Consider the following 18900-nt stretch of genomic DNA (forward strand, 5'->3'; position numbering starts at 1 on the left):
CACCCTCTCGCTGAGTACCTGTCTTGCCTACAGTGATGGCTAGGCATAAAGAATCTCAGCAAGGGCAGGTCTCTGCCCACTCCATACTGGATCATTGTGACCATGGATGCCATTCTAGGTTTGGGCGCATTGACCTTATATCTGCATTGACCTTATATCTTTACCTGCAGGGACTTTACTGCCTGCAGAGGTCCACCCTTCCCATCTATCTTCTAGACTTCGGACCATGTTCCTTCTTCTGTCCAGTGCTCAGTCTGTTCTTCAGGTCAAGCCTGTCAGGATCCAAGTAGACAATGTTACCATATGCCAACTATGAAGGGGTCACCCAGAGTGCAAGGGCAATGGCAGAAGCTGATCAGATTCTGCCTTGAGCAGAGATGTTTGTGCCAGTGATCTCATCTGTATTCAAACTGGGAGTTAATAGTTTGAAGGTGGAATATCCTACTGGGGATGTTATCTCTTTACCTGGAGGTCTTCCACCAGCTGGTTCAGCAGTGAGACCTGCCAGATGTGGACTTAATGGCCTCTTGCCACAACTGCAATGTTCCCACATTTTGTGCCCAGTCCAGAGAACTGAAAGCCTTGTGGTGGATGCCTTGACTGTTCCATAAATGTTTAGTCTTGGGTATCTTTATTCTCAGTTGCCAATGTTGCCTCACATGGTAAAGAGAATAAAGGCAGAGGGTATGCAGGTTATCCTGGTGGCTCTGGTTTGGCCTCAGCAGTCCAGGTACACTGATGTCCTAAAATGACTTTAGTTCCTGGTTCATGTCTTCCCTTTCAGATATGTTGCGACAGGGACCATTCTTACACTAGGACATTCCTCAGCTGGCTTTATTGGCATGGCTATTGAAGGCTGAGTTATTTTCTTCCAGTATGGTACAAATCATGCTGCATGCCACAAAACTTGTGTCATCCCAGAACCACCACAGGGTGTGGAAGATCTACATTTTGTGATGCCATCCGATGGCTCCATGGGATCAAAACCTGATACTGTCTGGCCTTTAAAGGGCACCATTAAAGCCCTTGGACACTGTTGTGTTGAAGTATTTGACATGGAAGCAAGTCTTTCTCATGACCATTGTATCGGCCTGGTGGGTCTCTGAACTTGCGGCCTTGTTGTGCAATTACCCTGTTATTGTCTTGCATGAGGATCAGGTAGTCTTGCATATGGTTCCATTGTTCCAACTGAAATCTGTGTCAAATATTCACATCAACCAGAAATTTATCTTTCCTGTGTATCAGCCTTCTTCTTTCCCTAAAAAACACAGGAGTTTGGTTTTCTGTGTATGGTCCGGGCCCTTCCTGTATTTGAAAAGGACTTCCTCAGTTTGGTGGACTGATTCTCTCCAGGTGCTTTATGATGTACATAAATGTGGTTGGCCAGTGGGGAAACAGACTATTGAGCAGTGGATCCGCTCTGTTATCCTCCAAGCTTTCCCAAGTGCAGGGCGGACAGCTCCAGCTTACACTACCAGGGCAGTGAGTGCTACTTGAGTTGCATAGAATGGGGCCTCTGTGGGGCAGTTGTGCCGGGTGGCCATTTAGTCCTCTGCTCACACTTTTACCAAATTTTACTGGTTTCAGGTGCTTGCACCCAGGTATGGCAGTTTTAGATGGAAGGTTTTACGTTCAGGTTGTTTGAGCATTCCCACTTCTAAAGGTATCTTTAGAATGTACAGTAACATAAGTAGTGTTCCCCAGATTTGATCCAAGAGATTCCATCCAGAGGACACTACATTCCCATCCTTACTCTCAGTTATGAGTTTGTTGATTGGTTCATGCTCGTTTACAAGTTACACTATGTTGTCTACCTTAGGTTTAGGTCTATTAGAAGATGTACTGATGACCAGGGGTTTCAGAAGTGAGGAGATTCTTAAAGTTATAGTAGTCTCATAAGTGCCAGCTCCTTTGAACCCCTCTAGCAACCTATGGTGAGCAGTGTTTCCTAGATGGAAGCAGAGAACGGGATTCAACAGTAAATTAAAAAAATCTGTTTTTGTATCTTGTATTTTTTTAAATACAAATACAAAGTTTTATGAGTCCTATTGGGATAAAAGTGCGATATAAATACATTTTTTATTGTTTTTATTATTATTAATAATAATTCCAAATCTCATTTTCACTCGCACAGGTGGCATGGCCCACTGGGAATGTGATTACACCTCAGAGAATGTGGTTGTCACAGTGAACATATTTTTGGCCATCATGAAGTATATTGACCTAACCCAGCAAATAAAGGACTTGCTTGGACAGATCGCCGTATACTTGACTTCACAGATGAACTCAAATGGTGGTTTCCTGTCCTCACAGGTACTCAAGGGCTATGCAAGGCTCCATCACTAGTACAGGGGTGAAAAAACATAAAGCAATTCAGCAATTATATATATGCATATAAATATTTATCACTTCATTCTACAACTTCTTCTCTTTCTACCAGGATACAGTAGAAGCTATTAATGGACTGACTCATTATGGGCGACTACTAAACAATGCTGGTGATAAGAATGTTGAAGTTGTCGTGACCAATGGAGATACAGAAGTTGCCCGTATAACTGTGAATGAAGGAAACAAATTCCTGGTCCAGTCACAGCAGTTTAGTGATAGTCCATATGGAACTTTCAAAATTTCCGTCACCGGCAATGGAATTTCTCTGGTACAGGTGAGACTTCCCAGGGACGTTAATGATACATTCATACTGTACGTAAGAGCAGGACCTTCCAGGTAACCCAATAATATCCCGTTTGTTCAGCCCCTTTCTCTGGCCCCATAACAAAATATGAGTAAAAATACAGAGGCTTTGATGGTACAAAGATATATGCTAATCAGTGAGGGATTAGAGCTATCTATAGGTGTGGATAAGTGGCCATGTACAGGCTGAGGGTCCATCAAAAGTGATGTTAATAATGTGTTCAGGGAGATAATACAATGCTATTTCTAGTCAGGGCTGTAACTGGGATGTGCAAGTAGTGCCGTTTGCCCAGGGCACAGGGCCTTGGAGATGGTACAGTCTCTTCCCTATGGCACCTGCAGGGTGCCCGGACAGTACCCTGCAGCCAATAGCGCTGCTGCAGAGCTGCCCGGAGACTGTAGAGCTGTCTGCAGTATCTTAAGGGAACTATGGTCTGTGCTCAACTTCCTAGTGATGTCATTTTAGGTTTCAGGCTGGGACCGCACAACGTGGCATGGAGTACTGCTACAACCCTGTGTCTAGCACCCAGGTTTTCAAACTCGGTCCTTAGGACCCCAAACCGTGCATGTTTTACAGGTCTCCTCACAAAATCACAAGTGAAATAATTATTTCCACCTGTGGACCTTTTAAAATGTGTCAGTGAGTAATGACTATACCTGTGCTCCTGCTATGTAAAGGCCCCCATTCATTTGCGATGGATTGCCGCAATCCTGCGATGCTGTAACTCGGCATCGCAGGATCTCAGAAATCCAACATGTTGGATTTCACAGATATGTGAAATTGGTGAAATTTAACATGTGAAATTTCAGAGACTCTGCGACGGATCGCTGAACATCGATGGTCCCTGGTCAGCATTTCCGACCGGCGGATCAGCGTTTCCCTTCTGATCACAGGATCCTTGATCAGATATATGGGGGCCTTAAACTACAAAATGTGAACTGTGTGGGGTCCTGAATTTGATAACCACTGGTCTAGTATGTACAGCCCCATGCTAACCCCCCCAAATTAGGTGTGAGCGGGTTCGGATTTACTCGGTTCTTACCACCACTTTACTGCAAGTTCGGATTAGTTCGGATTTATTTTATTGGCTATCCAAAACATGTAATAGCCGATAGCCAATAAAATGCCATGCTGAGAACCGAGTAAAACCGAGTAAATCCGAACCTGCTCATCCCTACCCCAAATTATATAATACCTTTATGAGAAGACAACTTAACTTACACAAAACTAAATAATAAAATAAAGCCTACGAGACATATACTGTATATGGTGAATTGGAATTTGTTTATTCAAAACAGTTTCAGGAATTTAGAATGCTGTTTATTTAAATTGATTTATGAAGATTGGAATTAGATCTAATTATCTAATAAGAACCTTTAACTAGATACTGGTGGCAGACTTAAGCACAAGCAAACAGCACAATGATATGATTCCGTAACAATCACCTCTCGGACCAGTGAGATATTAATACTCTTCCCTGCAAATCATAGGTGTCAGCAGAGTGCCTGCCACCTTCACAAATTATATGACAAATATTGGACCCCCATGCAGGTGGTATCCACGCTTCCCATGCGGGTAATATTTTTCTAAATAAAATGTTCCACACGGACAGACATGCGATTATGGTTACTATTTACCGTGCTTTACCGCCTTGACAACAAACACAAACGAACAACACATAAAGCACAAATTGGGGAATGGGTCGGATGGGAGGGATTTTGTTTTGGATGAAAAGAGACAGAAAAATTACCTAGCGATTAATTTAGGCAGGGGGATCAGAAAAATATGCAGCAGAAAAATAAGGTGATTGTCAACCATATAAATTGTATATGTAAAAGGAAAAACTGCGCTTTTAAATCTGTGCTGGGACACCAGAAATATCAAGACATCAGAATAAATGGTATAAATTTAATAGGCTGGATATCAGCACAAGAAAACACATGAATATATAATTAGGAGTTGATCAGACTCTTATCAACGAAACCAAAACATAGCATAAAATTAGATATATTAATTATACAAACAAGTAGTAGCAATTTGCGGTGTCCGAAGAGGACACTGATAGATACTATATAATAATCCCGTGAGAAAGGTGGGATACAATTGATTCTAGGGAGTAAATATATACACAGAATTATACCCCTTTTACACCGGAGCTACAACCCGGGTTTTTGAAGGGTTAACATGGGCAGCTCCCTGGTGTAAAAGGGGAGAGAGTTGGATCGCTGGGTCGAGTGACCCGGCAATCCAACCCAGGTAACTAGCAGGGTTTAACACGGGCGTAGCCCGTGAAACCCTGCTATGAGAACAGGGCACTCCATGTCACGATAACCTGGAGTGCGCTGCTAGCCGGCTGATTGGTCCGGCTTCAGTGGCGCTTGGAGATGACGTCATCTCCAAGCGTCCACTTTCACTCCGCAAAAGCCGAGTCTATGCAGACCCGACTGCGGTGTGAGGGGCGCTGACTCGGGAATATCCCGAGTCGGCACCGGGAAAATTCCGGGTCTGATCCGGATAGGAACTTTGGCCCTCATTCAGAGCCACTCGCTAGCGGCAGTACGCTCGTTCCGAGCGATGTTCGCACATCTGCGCATGCGTACGGTTTTTAGTACGCATGCGCGAACCAGTCAGTGCGGCCGAAAATCGTTGGTACGCAATATAGCGAGGGCCTGCTATTTTGAATGACAGAATGAGGCATATGTGGGTGGTAACAGGGGAAGGTGCTTGAAAACGGGGAGTGGAGATCCGAACGCAGGCGTGCTTAAAGGTCAAAACGGGCGTTTTAAGGGAGTGCATAATTAATACAGCAGCGTCATTGACCACGTCACTTGGTTTTTTTCAACTCGCAAAATAGCGGTTGAAAACACCAACCACAAGAATAGCGAGCAGTTCATACGCTGTACGATGTACTCGATTAATCTAATAAATAGCGGACGTGACGTATGGTGCGTGCGGCCAGGGGGCGTTTTTATCAAAAAAACGAGCGTATGTTTTGCTCGCTCGTTCAGACTTAGAGGTGGGAACAGACTGCAATTTGCGAACGGATCATTTGAATAGCCACCCCTTGTTTTTGAACGAACGACCACAAATAGCGAACGGCTCTGAATCAGGCCCTTTGTTCCAACTCCAGGTCAGACCCGGAATTTAGGTGGAAAAGGGGTATTAATTAAGAGATGGTCACAAATATCCAGACAGTCACATAAGTGTGAATAAATAGACTGACTGGAAAGAGTCACACGTGTAGCAAATTATCCCTTATGGTGAACCAGATGAAGGGAAACAGTCTTGTAAATGACACCAGTTATTAAAGTGAGCAAAGTTTATAGTAATTTCCCAAATGCTGGTAACACATCACAGGTAACGGATCTCAGTAAATTGGTGTAAATTACTATAAATGCTAGAAAGTGTCAGATTTTTGACCGTCTCTTTCTCTCTGCAGATAACACATAAATACAACGTACTGATCCCCGAGGACAATGCTCCCTTCTCACTGACGGTTACCACACAGGCTGACTGTTTTAGAGGGGTCGCTGTTGTCTTTGACACCACAGTCTGTGCCAGGTAACTCACTGCATAACCGTGTCTCAGTGTATATTTGTGTTATACACCTCTACTCTGGTGGTTTATCAGTTAGCAGGATTCCCAGGCAAGGAAACCATGGTTGCATTAGCGCTTACCCAATAGGACACATGTACTGTGACAACCAGAAATCTGCACAGCAACACATTGTGTGGGAAAACCATCACATGTAACCGTCCTTGTTGCAAGGATATCTCTCCTCTGTATAATACAGTCAGTGGCTGCCACTAACCAGGGCCGGTGCAAGGTTTCCTGGTGCCCTAGGCAAAGGTTTCCTGGCGCCCCCCCTGGGCCAACTTCACTACTTTCCCATGCAGCCTTCTAACTCACATATTCCTCTGCCTAACACCTGATTTCTCACATGCACATCTGCCCTCAACATTTCCCTCACATGCAAATCTGCCCACCATCTTCTCCCCCCACAGATGTTTGCTGAGGGCCTGATTCAGCAAGGAACACAAGTCTGCACACGTATGCACCCGGCCGCTGCGAGAATATGCTAATGAATGCATACGCATGGCAATCGCAGCACAAGATGCAGACGCCCAGCACTACACAATGCCGCTCCCTTACCCTCATCACACATCCATATACTGATGTGCAAGTCTGCGAAAACATTGATAACATCAGAGCCTCACACACAATAGTGGTAGAGCTGTCCCAGTGGGCAGAGGGACACCAGGCTGCATATGCAATCACAGTAGCTAATTTATGCACGCCCATGCGACGGAGTTCCAACGCACTGGCAAGCCTGCGTTTGGCCGACCACTCCCCATAACACCCACAAATGGCACTTCCTGTCACACGACATCAGAGGGCTCTCTGTGCTCACTAAGTATGATGTGTGTACCCTTCCCCGATTGTAGTGGCTAGTTCTCACACTCGCACTGCGACGCGGAATCATGTGCAGATGGAAAACAATGGCCAACTGCGTGCGAATACGCGGTTGTGTTCCTTGCTGAATCAGGCCCTAAGTTCTATTTACATAGTACACTATATACTTCAATAAAGATAATGAATGTCCCCTAAATTGGGATTCTTATCAGTGAAATATTAAAAATATTATATAGATAAAGAAGGTTCAGAAGAACGTAATAAGTGAATTAAAATTCTATTTAGACTATAACCTGCTCAGGATATAGTATTCTATATACTTTTAAAAATCTAATTTGCCAATTTTCAAACTTTTATTATAAAGAGAGCGAGAGATATCAATGCTCCTGGCCATCAGAGAGATATCAATGCTGCCATCAGAAATTGTAGGGCCCGGGACTGACAAAATAATCAGGGCCCCCCTCCTCCCCTCTAACCTTATCTCCCTGAAGATGGCTTTTTCTCCTGGTCTGACTGGCAGGCATGCTGCGGCTATTCTGACCTCATGGTTGTTGCTACTGTAAATCCAAGTTGGAGAAAGGACCTCTCTGACATCACAACCACGTGACCACTGCAGCAGGGCTGGACCGCTCCAGTGTTACCATCCATGTGCGCATGGAGGGGAATATAAACCTGTGGTGAGCGAAGCAAACCTGGGTCACTTTTGCTCCCCCTGTTCTGTACCTGGCCCCTCCCCCTTTGGTTGAGGGTCAGGTGCAGTGGTGTAAGTTCATCCCTGACGCTTGGAGTCAAGTTATAATTTGGTGCCCCCCCCGTCACAGCCGCTGACACTGTAATGTAGAAATTTGCACGCAGACAGGCTATAGATAGATGAAGACAGCAGCTGATGGTCTGCCATGGAGCTCTCCACTAGTGTATGGTGGCTTCTCAGGTGCCAGGAAGGGGTGCCATGTATTGGGCGGCTGTGACAGTACACTCCAGGTACATAGTTACAGCCCTAAGTTGGGTGAATATGTTGTGGACAATGTAGGAGGTGCCCCTTCAGAGCTGGAGCCCGGCGGCAGGTGCCTCCATTGTCTCCCATAGTTCTGCCCCTGGTCAGGTGGTTGTGACGTCAGAGATATTCTACAGCACCTCTTTCTAGACGTAACCCTGACCTCACTCTTCCAGTGGCAGCGACTCAAAAAAAAAAACTTTATTAAACAAATATTTGTTTATTGTATTTATGCCCCCACCTACATGCCTTACAATACATATGTATTTTATGAGATTGTTCCCCAAGACCACCTTTCCATTATACAATATGTGTTTAGTAATGTTGTGTCCCCTTTTTTTTTTTTTTTTAACTTACATGTTTGTCCATTTCATCCTCACCTGATGTTTTATGATTGCTGCTGCTGGGGCTTGACTCAGGCTTGCCAGGGCGGTGTTTGCACCTCTTGCAGGCAGGCAGTTCTTCTTGGATGGTGATTGTGAAGGAGGCGTTGTAATGTCATGACATCCTAACCCCTCCCTCTTCTATCTCAGCACCAGTGCAGTGCAAACCAGCACCGTTCACCCCCGGCATAATCAGAAGGAGACGGGGACTAGAGACAGCCAGCCACTGGGCGCAAGCCTAGTGAATTATACACCACAGCGGGCGCTCGCCACTTTAGACTTCTGCACCAGGAGCAGCAACCACCGTGCAGCCCTCCCTACGGCCCTGACTCTAATTGTCTTACACACAATCAGAGCAGCCAGGGAGCGGAGCACTCTCTGTCGGCCTCAGGCATGTGCATGCAATGCACGCCTCCGGCGGCGCGGCTTACTTTGCAACAAAATTGTTCCAGCCTGGGGGGCAGATGTCACCATGCCCCTGGCCCAGACCTCCCCTGGTGTCAGGAATGGGCCCCCCTCTTTCTGCCTAGTGTCCGGGCCCAAGACTGCAGTCCCGGCAGTCCCCCCCTGATGGCGGCCCTGCTCCTGGCAGACAGTGAGGGGTGCTTGTGATAATCTAGGGCAGAGCATAGTAGACTGGTTTACAGTGGGCTGAGGTTGGATGTTAGTGTGGGGATGTGGATGGGAGGGTACTAGGCAGGCTCAGGGATCAGGTATGGTTGGTTGTAGTGAACAGTGGGCCTGATTCAGACCCGCTCGCGAGCGCACAGCGCTCGCAAGCGGGTCAATGGTCCCCCACTGTGCATGTGCATGCCGGAGCCAGCTCTGGTGTGCGCATGTGCGAGACCCGGCCATCGATGGGTGCTCTGTTGCTACGGGTATCGCACCAAAACGGGGCAGCTGTCGATTGTGAATGACAGCTCACCCTGTTTTGGAGGCGGGCAAGGGTGGTGGCTGGCCAAATGGAGGCGTTCCCGAAGGAATGCCTGCCATTTGGGGGCGGCCTTAGTAAATGAGCTTCCGGCTCTATTAGAGCCTCGTTGCAAACCCAATGGTGGGCTAAGCTGTGGCTGTCACCCACAGCTTAGCGAGCGGCCAGGAGGCTGGTTAAAAAAAAAAATGCTGCCCTGATTCAGAGCGAGCGCTCTGAAAGAGCGTCCGGCTCTGAATCAGGCCCAGCATCCTACACAGTCACCTCATCTGTCACCAATTACTATGCAGTGTCAGCTCACCTCACCCTCCCTGGTGAACATCTGTGCGTCCTAATGTTCAATGACTGGGATACCCACTCTCAGAGTCACCATAGGTCGCACCATTGAAATTTGCTCTTGCCCTATACTAGGGGCAAATCATCCGTCTATGTATGGCCTCCAATTTAAAAAAAATAAAAACACACATTGGCCCTTACAGGAAAATAATAAAACACATTGGCCCCTAAAAGGAAAACGATGAAACACATTGGCCCCCACAGGAAAAACAAAACACATTGGCCCAGGCAAGAAAAAAAAACACATTGGCTCCCACAGTACAACATAAAACACATTAGCTGCCATAGTAATAAGAAGCAAACATATAGGTCCCATTGGAAGAATAACTGAACACATTGGCTGCCACAGGAAAAAAATAACACACAACTGTCTCCAAAGGTAAAAACATACATTGGCCCCCACAGGGGCCATCAAAAAAAAACAAATTGGTCTTGACAGAAAGGAAAACAAACACACACACATTGGCTCCCAAAGAAAATAAATAAATCACACAGGGCATGATGCACCAACTAGAAAAATGATATGAAACCCTGAAAATGCGGGTTTGACTGCATTTTTCATTTGCACCAAGCCCTGGAGTGCAGTTGCGGTGGGTAATGCCATCTTCCTGATGGCGTTACCCCGAAGCCTATGTGCTTCTATAGGGATAGTGCTGATAGAGGGTTCCAATCGGATCCCTTCCAGCATCCCCTGCAGTGCGCACATTCTTCTGGCCATGCGAGTGTGATGCTTCATGCATCCCGCCCATATTTATTGCCCCAGCACTCCAGAGAGGAATGATCTGACCTGTCCGTAGCATAAGAGAGGAGCTCCCAGTCCCTTCCTCAGCCAGTGTCTGCAGGCACAGGTGTGGTGGGTGACAGGGTAAGAGAGTTTGCGGTGACAGATCTGATCACAGAGTCCCCCCCCTTCAATGATCACCTGTCACAGCACACCTACCACCCCCTGACTCGGCCACTTCAATGTCCACCTCTCAAGGCACTGCAACCCCCCCAGCTTTATTGTCCACCTCTAACAGTACTCCTACCCCCCCTTGGCCACTTCAATGCCCAGCTGTCACTCACTGCACTCCTACCCACCTCTCCCCTCAGCCACTTCAAGGCCCAGCTGTCACAGCCATCCTACCACCCCTTGGCCACATCAATGCCCAGCTGTCACAGCACTCCTACCCACCCCCAGTCTCCTCCTTTGGCCACATCAAGGTCCAGCTATCGCCAGGGCTGCCATCATAAATTGTGGGGCCTGGTACTGACAAGATAGGCAGAGCCCCCCCAGGGGGTGGAGGGGGCAGAGGTGGGCAGAGCTACCCTGGAGGGGTGGGACGTCAATTGGTGCCTTTAAAAATTCTCAAATTTTGCACTGTGGTTGTTTATATATTTATTACACTGAAAAAGCTGGACCCACAAAAAAAGCCAGGGAAGGGAAGGCTGGCTGGACTAGGGGGTAGGCACAGGGCAGGGAAAGCTGGCTGACTGGGGGGTGTACAGAGAAGGCTCAGCTGGCTGGACTTGGGGGTAAGCACAGGGCAGAAAAGGCTGTAACAGGGCGGAGGGCACGGCAGGGAAGGCTGGCTGAAACAGCGGGGTGGACAGGGAAGGCTGGCTGAAACAGAGGGGAGAGCACAGGGCAAGGTCAGGGAGTACCTGTCTTTTCAGCTGGCTGCGCTGCCAGCCAGGTAGAATTAGTGCTGACTCCTTTTCATGTATGTGGGCCCAAGTGGCAGTGGTGCTGCAACCAGAAACAGCAGACCAGAATTCATATACAGCAGCTCTGACGGCTTTCAAAATCCGGCCATGAGCCAATCACAGCTCATGGACTGGCAGCCAATCAGGAGAGACCGCTCCAGATTGGCTGCCATTTCGCGATCTCAGGCTTCGCTTGCGCCGCTCTGCAATTCCATCCATCTCTGAATCAGGCGTTTAGTCTGTATATTGATGCAATTAACCTTTTTTAGGAATCTAGCCCCCATAGGGCTAGGTTGTTGACTCTCTGCATGGTTATCCCTCATTGCTTTTGTATCTTGTATTATGTGAGAGCTTGGGATATACAGATCTGCCCAGCTATTTTGTTGATCATGGCGTGGCGTGAGTCGCGCCATGGACTTGTGGCATGGCATGCAGGCCTCTGAGTCGCGCCATGGACTTGTGGCGTACCGTGGTATTCTTCAACGAAGGATATGCTACGGCATGTAATACAGTGCTTAACCACTGGGTGGCGAGTGCTCCACTTTTGTAATTGCATGTAATACAGTGCTTAACCGCTGGGTGGCGAGTGCTCCACTGTTGTAATTTGTACTGAATGCCTTGTACTGAATGCCATACTGTTAAACTTACAGTAAATTGGATGGATATCACATTCACATTCACAGCATTTGCATGTTCGCACAACCAATACTGTATTTTTAATGTCACATCATGTACATACAGTACAGTACCGTACAGTAAGATCTTATAACAGGATGCAAATCACTGCACATACAGTATTGTACATACAGTACGGTGCAGTAACTGAACAGTAGAGAAGTTGCCCGAGTTGTTGTCACGGTATAACCGATACTGTAGATTAATGAGATTCACGCACAGCTTTCACTGAGATGGGATGAATTACAGTATGACAATTTAAAAAAAAAAAAAACAGCAGCGGGAGGAGTGCACAAGGATGAGGCCGCTCTGTGCAGTTCACTGTAGCTGTGTAACCTGTGGTTAGGTGATCACTTTGGTAGAATTATGGTCCCGGGTTCGATCCCTGGAAATGAATACCGTACCGTATATATTTTTTTATTGTCACTGTCTGCTCTGGACACTATAGTGAAACTACTTTAGTAGTGTTGTACTGTAATACTGTAGTGTTGTTGTTTAAAAGGCTGCTTAAAAGTAAGACATTACAAACTGATTGAGCGTTTAAATAGTGCAAAACATTCATCAATGTCTGCGCTGTGGTGGCTGTCTGCTTCTAGGGGTTGCAATGGGATTTCATGTGCATGCCAAGTGGAGGGGTTACAATGGGATCTTTAGCGCCAAGAGAGAGCTCTGTATCACAAACTGTGCGCTCAAAGCGCTAAACTCAAACATACAACAACGTAGATGCGTCTCGGCCTTGCACACGATAGCTACGTCCCTTGGACTGTGTCTGAGAGTGGTTTCTGACTGTGAGAGAGTGCTCTGTGTTCAAAGCTGACTGTGCGTTTGAAGCGCAAAATAGCATTACATCGCAAACTTCTGACAATGGTGATGCTGTTCCACCCTTGCACACTAAGTACGGTAGTAGAGGGATCTGTATGAGAGAGAGCTCTCTGTATTACACGGTTGGCACTATGGTGGCTGTCAGCCATCTGCGATGGATTAGAAATGGAGGGGGTACAATGGGATCTGTGGCGCCAAGCCATACGCCATGTAGCGCTATGCCATCACTGAGCATGCGCAGTTGGCTGTATTACTGCAGTCGGTATGCTGTTGAATTTCCATCTCTGGCAGGAGCATGCCCAGTAGGAGGGTTGCGATGGGATTTCTGGCGCATGCCCAGTGGGCCGAGAGTCATACACAGTGCATCAGGTCCCTTCCCCCAAAGCAAGCAAGAGCCTCTCATTACCATAATAAAGGATGCTTTGTTAATCCATTTACTGTAAGCAGTCAGCTCTGCCCTAGTGCCCTGAAAAATGCTACGAATAGTGACCATTGCCAGGACACCATCCCCCGTCTGCTAGGACAACTAGTGTGCCGCTATGAATGTGCCTGTACTGTATATTAAAAACTGACGGTGCCATTGAATTTAGCACCACAGAATAGTGATTTCATAACTGCAGAAACTGGTAGTGAATGGACTGTATAGAATGAGAGACAGGGCTCTGTATCACAAACTGTGCGCTCAAAGCGCAAAACGCAAACATGCGACAACGTAGATGCATCTCGACCTTACACACGATAGCTATGTCCCTTGGACTGTGTCTGAGAGTGGTTTCTAACTGTGAGAGAGCACTCTGTGTTCAAAGCTGACTGTGCGTTTGAAGCGCAAAATAGCGTTGCATCGCAAACTTCTGACAATGGTGATGCTGTTCCAACCTTGCACACTAAGTACGGTAGTAGTGGGATCTGTATGAGAGAGAGCTCTCTGTATTACACGGTTGGCGCTAAGGTGGCTGTCAGCCATCTGCGATGGATTAGAAATGGAGGGGGTACAATGGGATCTGTGGCACCAAGCCATATGCCATGTAGCGCTATGCCATCACTGAGCATGCGCAGTTGGCTGTATTACTGCAGTCGGTATGCTGTTGAATTTCCATCTCTGGCGGGCGCATGCCCAGTAGGGGGGTTGCGATGGGATTTGTGGCACATGCCCAGTGGGCCGAGAGTCATACACAGTGCATTTGCGCAAACACAGTATGATTTCAACCGCACAGTCAGTGGGAAATACAGAGCTTAATGATTTCAAACTGGATTAGACATTCTTCTACCACTTTATTATACCGTACATTCTGGATTCCATGTGGAAAACGCTGTAATACTGTATAGTGTACTGAATCACCGCTTCTGTCAAACAATCATCGGGCGGTGATACAGAACATACCGTACGGTACATTGGAAATCACATGCATGCGCTATGTAGTTTAGGAAAAGTGACACCTGGTGGGCAAAATGTTGTATTACACGTAATGTAATCAGACGCATGCGCTATGTAGTTTAGGAAAAGTGACATCTGGTGGCCAAAATGTTGTATTACACGTAATGACTTTTTTCATTACTAAACTTTCTTTGTGGCGCGACTCATGGCGTGGTGTGTGGCGCGCCATGCGTGGCGTGAGAGATAACGATGTGGTGCCACGTTATAGCTGGGCACATCAGTATACTGTATATCCACTTTTTCATTTGCTTGGTTAAGTTATTATAAATCCTTATCGGTTCCAGTTACCCTCAGGGCAGCAGCTTTTGGAGTGACCAGCTAGTGCTGAGTGACAAGTGAGCTGAGCATCCACCACACTCTCTCCTCTTGTTCTAAGCTCTGCCCTTTTCCCACTAGATATTAAACTCACTGAGGAGCAGGGCCCTCCTCCCCTCCCTATTTTATACATGCAATTTTGCCCACTGTTCTTCACAAACTTTCTCTAGATATCTTATTTCTTTCTTAAGCTCACACAGTTCAATTTTCTATTTAGATACATAGGAAATCGAAGTGCTACCAACATGTTACTTATTGACTATAAACCACATACTGGGTGTACAGCTGATGGCTTCTCATTGAACAAGGTGGGTGTCCAAGCAAGATGGCAGATTTTGTCTTTGAAATCACAATGGCTCAATACATTATGTCAACATTGTGATGTTTGGCACATTAAATAGGTGGGTTGGGATTTTTGGAGAACATGGTGGAAGCTGGGTTGGGTGGTTTAGTGATGTAAATGGTTGGGATAATGCGTTAGACACATTGGAGTAGCTAAGCATTTTAGAGAGCGAGAAAAACGACTGAATAAATCTCATGACTCTTTACATAGAGTATGTCTCTATATACAGATACCCTATAGTGACCCAGGAGGTGATGTACTAAGCCTTGAAAAGAGAAAAAGTGGATGGAAATAAAATACCAACCAATCAGCTCCTAACTGCCATCTTACAGGCTGTGTTTAAAAATGTCAATTAGGAGTGGATTGATTGGTACTTTCTTCTCCACTTTGTCTCTCTCCAATGCTTAGTACATCTACCCCATAGACAGATACACTGATAGAATTTAAAACATATATAAAATGTATAAGCATCCACAATTAAAATTCACACTGAGCTGTGACCTAAATCAATAACCCTAAACTAGCTGGATAGTCATCCTGTACAATTGCTTATTCCTGTACTCCAGGAAACAGAGAAAAGACAAGCTGGATACCACAATGTTGGCAAGATCTGGGGATTATTCTATTTGTGACCATCTAGAGATAGATCATTGATACATAGAGATATATTTACTAAAGTGTGGGTTTTTAGAAGTGGAGATGTTGCCCTTAGCAACCAATGAGATTCTAGATATTATCTTCTAGAAGGTGCTAGATAAATGATAAGTAGAATCTGATTGGATGCTATGGGCAATGTCTCTACTTCTACAAACCCGCACTTTAGTAGATATACTCCTTAGAATAAACGAGCTCGCTAATGGGCACACTATGATGGAATGTGTTACACGTAGAACGCAAATGGTGGATGACAGCTACGTTACAGATGAGAATAATAAGCCAGCTTGTATGCAGTGACACAGATGCCGTGATACACATAAGCTTACTTATGGTGCCTCCTGTATATTTGTGTCATCAAGATATACAAAATATTGTAATAAGCCAAACTGCATCAAACCATAACATTATATGAGAGAATGTTTAATTATAGAGCTAAAAAAACCTCTCTTATGTTCTTCTTTCCAGCTGTTGGAAGACAATGTGATCAGCCATTATCAAGTGACGGATAATCATGTGTATATTTATCTAGAACCTGTGAGTGATATCGTCCTGCTGCTCCTCTCTCTGTGGTCTCCCCATCTTCTGTTGTACTCCCATCATCTCTGAGTAACATCTCCCTCTCTGGCTTTCCTCCTACAGCTCCCCGTGGATGTAGATCACTGCGTCACCTTCTCCTCGTACGTGCAGCACCGAGCGTACACCCTGCAGAGCAGTTATGCCACTGTATATGACTTATATGAAGGTAAAACGGCTGCCACTTGTGTTTGTCCTAATATATGGCTTGTTCACCTTCATCCATTTATTATTTACATTCTTTGTGGTCACCGAGGCTGTCATGGAAGCCATCTCTTCACTGTGCAGGGAGAGCCTGGGGGTAGCCCAGCATCTCAGGGAGTGTTGGGATCGCCTCCAGATTGCTGAAAATGGGGGCATGTTGCAAGGCCACGCCCCTCCACATAGAGGCCACTCCCCATTTTCACATGAGGAGGTCCCAATTTTACAAGCAAAAGAATTTTGGGAGGTACAGTATGCATCTGATAGTGATGCTGATTTAGTGTTACACAATGCTGTGTCCGCTTTAGCATCTTTTGAGGTGAGAGCTCACTTTGGTTTCCACTCAGCAGCACACGGCACCCAGATACCCGATAGTCTGTGCGCATGTGCAGAATGGGTCCTGCATGATCCCATCAGTGATTGATAGTCTGCTGCCATTTGGGGACAGGGAGGGGGTGGCGACGGCCTCCATTTTCCAAAACCGAGGCATGTCGCCACCATTTTGGGGAGGGAAGAGACAAGTATCTCCATCATCACATGGAAATTTCCTGGCCTCTTTTGGACATCTGCAATGGCCGGCCTGCGTGACCCCATGGTCACCCAGCCCGTCCAAGGATTATGCAGATGATCAGATGCTGCATCTGTGGACGCAGAGAGGATCATTAATGCAAGCAGGAGGCGTGACGCCACCTGCTGCATTAACATAATAGCAAGAATAGAATTGCACAGCTGCTTGCGAACTGATTTTCAATTCCATACAGTGCTAAATCTCCTCCTTTATGTGCAGGAACAGGGGCTCAGACCCCTAGGTATGGTAGGGGTTATATTGCTAGGAGTATTGTGCAGTGAGCTGAAGGGTTATGGGTTTGTTAGCCTATAGCAGGTATTTGTGGGTGTGTTTATGGGCAGGGATTTGATCATGACATGGGGTGCTAGGCAGGGGTCTGCCTCTTTTTCCTGTGACTTTCTCTCCCTCCCTCTTATGATTTGTATGGTGTAGCGGGAAAGAACTCAGGACGGTGGCTATTTTGCTGCAATGAAATCTGAGTCCGCTACCCTTCGATAGACTGGATAGGTGCATTTTTCAGAATGAATAAAACCAGTAGGTGCTAATTATTCCTGTCTGTTGTTGATATATAACAAACTAATTGGTTAGCTGCTGTTCTAAATTAAGGACCTCATTCAGAGGCGGTCTCAAGAAGGGATCGCTCTCTCTGAATGAGGATTGGGCACTTCTTGTTTTTGGGTGCGGCCTCCTGGTCGCAAGCTAAGCTGTGGGTTACCACCCACAGCTTAACTACTGACCAGGGTGATGATCGCGATGGTGATCACCATCGCGACCATCGGGGCTTGCGACCAGACCCTAAGGCTGGGTCTGGGCACTCTCAAGCCCCTGGGAGCTTTCTGCTCTGATGGAGCAGGAGGCCCCATACTGAAATCACTGATGAAGTCAGCGTGGCCGCCCACAAAACGGTAGGCATTCCTTAAGGAAGGCCTCCATTTTGGAAACCACCCCCCCGGCCTGCCTACAAAAAGGGGCGAGCTGTCGATCAACATCGACAGCCGCCCCTTTTGTAGCAAGCTCCGGAGCAAGAGAGTTTCTCTCTTGCTCCTGGGCTTGCGCACGCGCAGTGCGGCCGCTGCGCATGCGCAGGGCTACCCATCGACCCAGATGCGAGCACATCGGTGCTTGCGACCGGGTCTGAATGACCCCCTAAGTCTCTGTAGACTTAACAAGATATTGAAATAGTTAAAGGATTTGTATAGGAACTGCGCTTAACCAATTAGTAGATATTTAAATCATCCCATACACAGACAATTTAAATCACAATTGACATAATTTATTAAGATATACACACATAATGTTGCATGGGTCCCAGCAAAAATAAATAAAAAAATAATAAACAATTAAAAGAGAGTAAATATTTTGCAATGACTGCAATAATAAAGTGTAGCCTTTAAATATCCAATTCTCTGCTGTGCAACACTGCTGTTATTCCAACTTATAATAATGTAACAGTCTATTGATGAATTGTGGCAATGTCCGTATTATAAATATGTAAAGATATCATTTCTCACCCTGATGTCTGCTCAGTAATTCTGCTGTAGTCCTTTAGTAGCCCATTGAGGTAGGGACATATAGATAGGACAGCTTATCCGGATGGTAGTGTCCGATCAGGGTCACCGGACCATCGGCTTCCAACAGCAGTCCCTGCACTCATGCTATGTCCGCACAGCGAGGCCGAAGTCTCTGCCATATGTGAGGCTGCGGGTGCAGGGGGAGAAGCTGGGCAGCCTATAGCTAGTCACTCGGAAGATTCCAGCAATGTCCAATATGAGTCCTCAGACAGTCGGCTATCTGCCGCGGTAACCTTGCTCACGCTGTGTCACACAGCAAGGCCGGCGTCTTTGAAGGAAAACTGTGTAGTTGAAGCTGTACCAGG

At 46.4% G+C, this 18900-nt stretch overlaps 1 protein-coding gene across 1 annotated transcript in view; it reads left to right on the forward strand.

Moving 5' to 3' along the window:
• LOC148514828 (ovostatin-like) overlaps positions 1 to 15657 on the forward strand; it is a 306413-nt gene extending 290756 nt beyond the window's left edge. The window contains exons 30-34 of the mRNA XM_088480956.1: positions 2135 to 2313; positions 2441 to 2662; positions 6132 to 6253; positions 14900 to 14990; positions 15592 to 15657. Coding sequence (XP_088337082.1) covers positions 2135 to 2313; positions 2441 to 2662; positions 6132 to 6253; positions 14900 to 14990; positions 15592 to 15657 — 680 coding nt within the window. The remainder of the gene's footprint in view (positions 1 to 2134; positions 2314 to 2440; positions 2663 to 6131; positions 6254 to 14899; positions 14991 to 15591) is intronic.
• The last annotated feature ends 3243 nt before the right edge of the window (positions 15658 to 18900 follow it).

Source organism: Taudactylus pleione, unplaced genomic scaffold (assembly GCF_031769625.1).
Source record: "Taudactylus pleione unplaced genomic scaffold, aTauple2 ptg000258l, whole genome shotgun sequence".
NCBI lineage: Eukaryota > Metazoa > Chordata > Amphibia > Anura > Myobatrachidae > Taudactylus > Taudactylus pleione.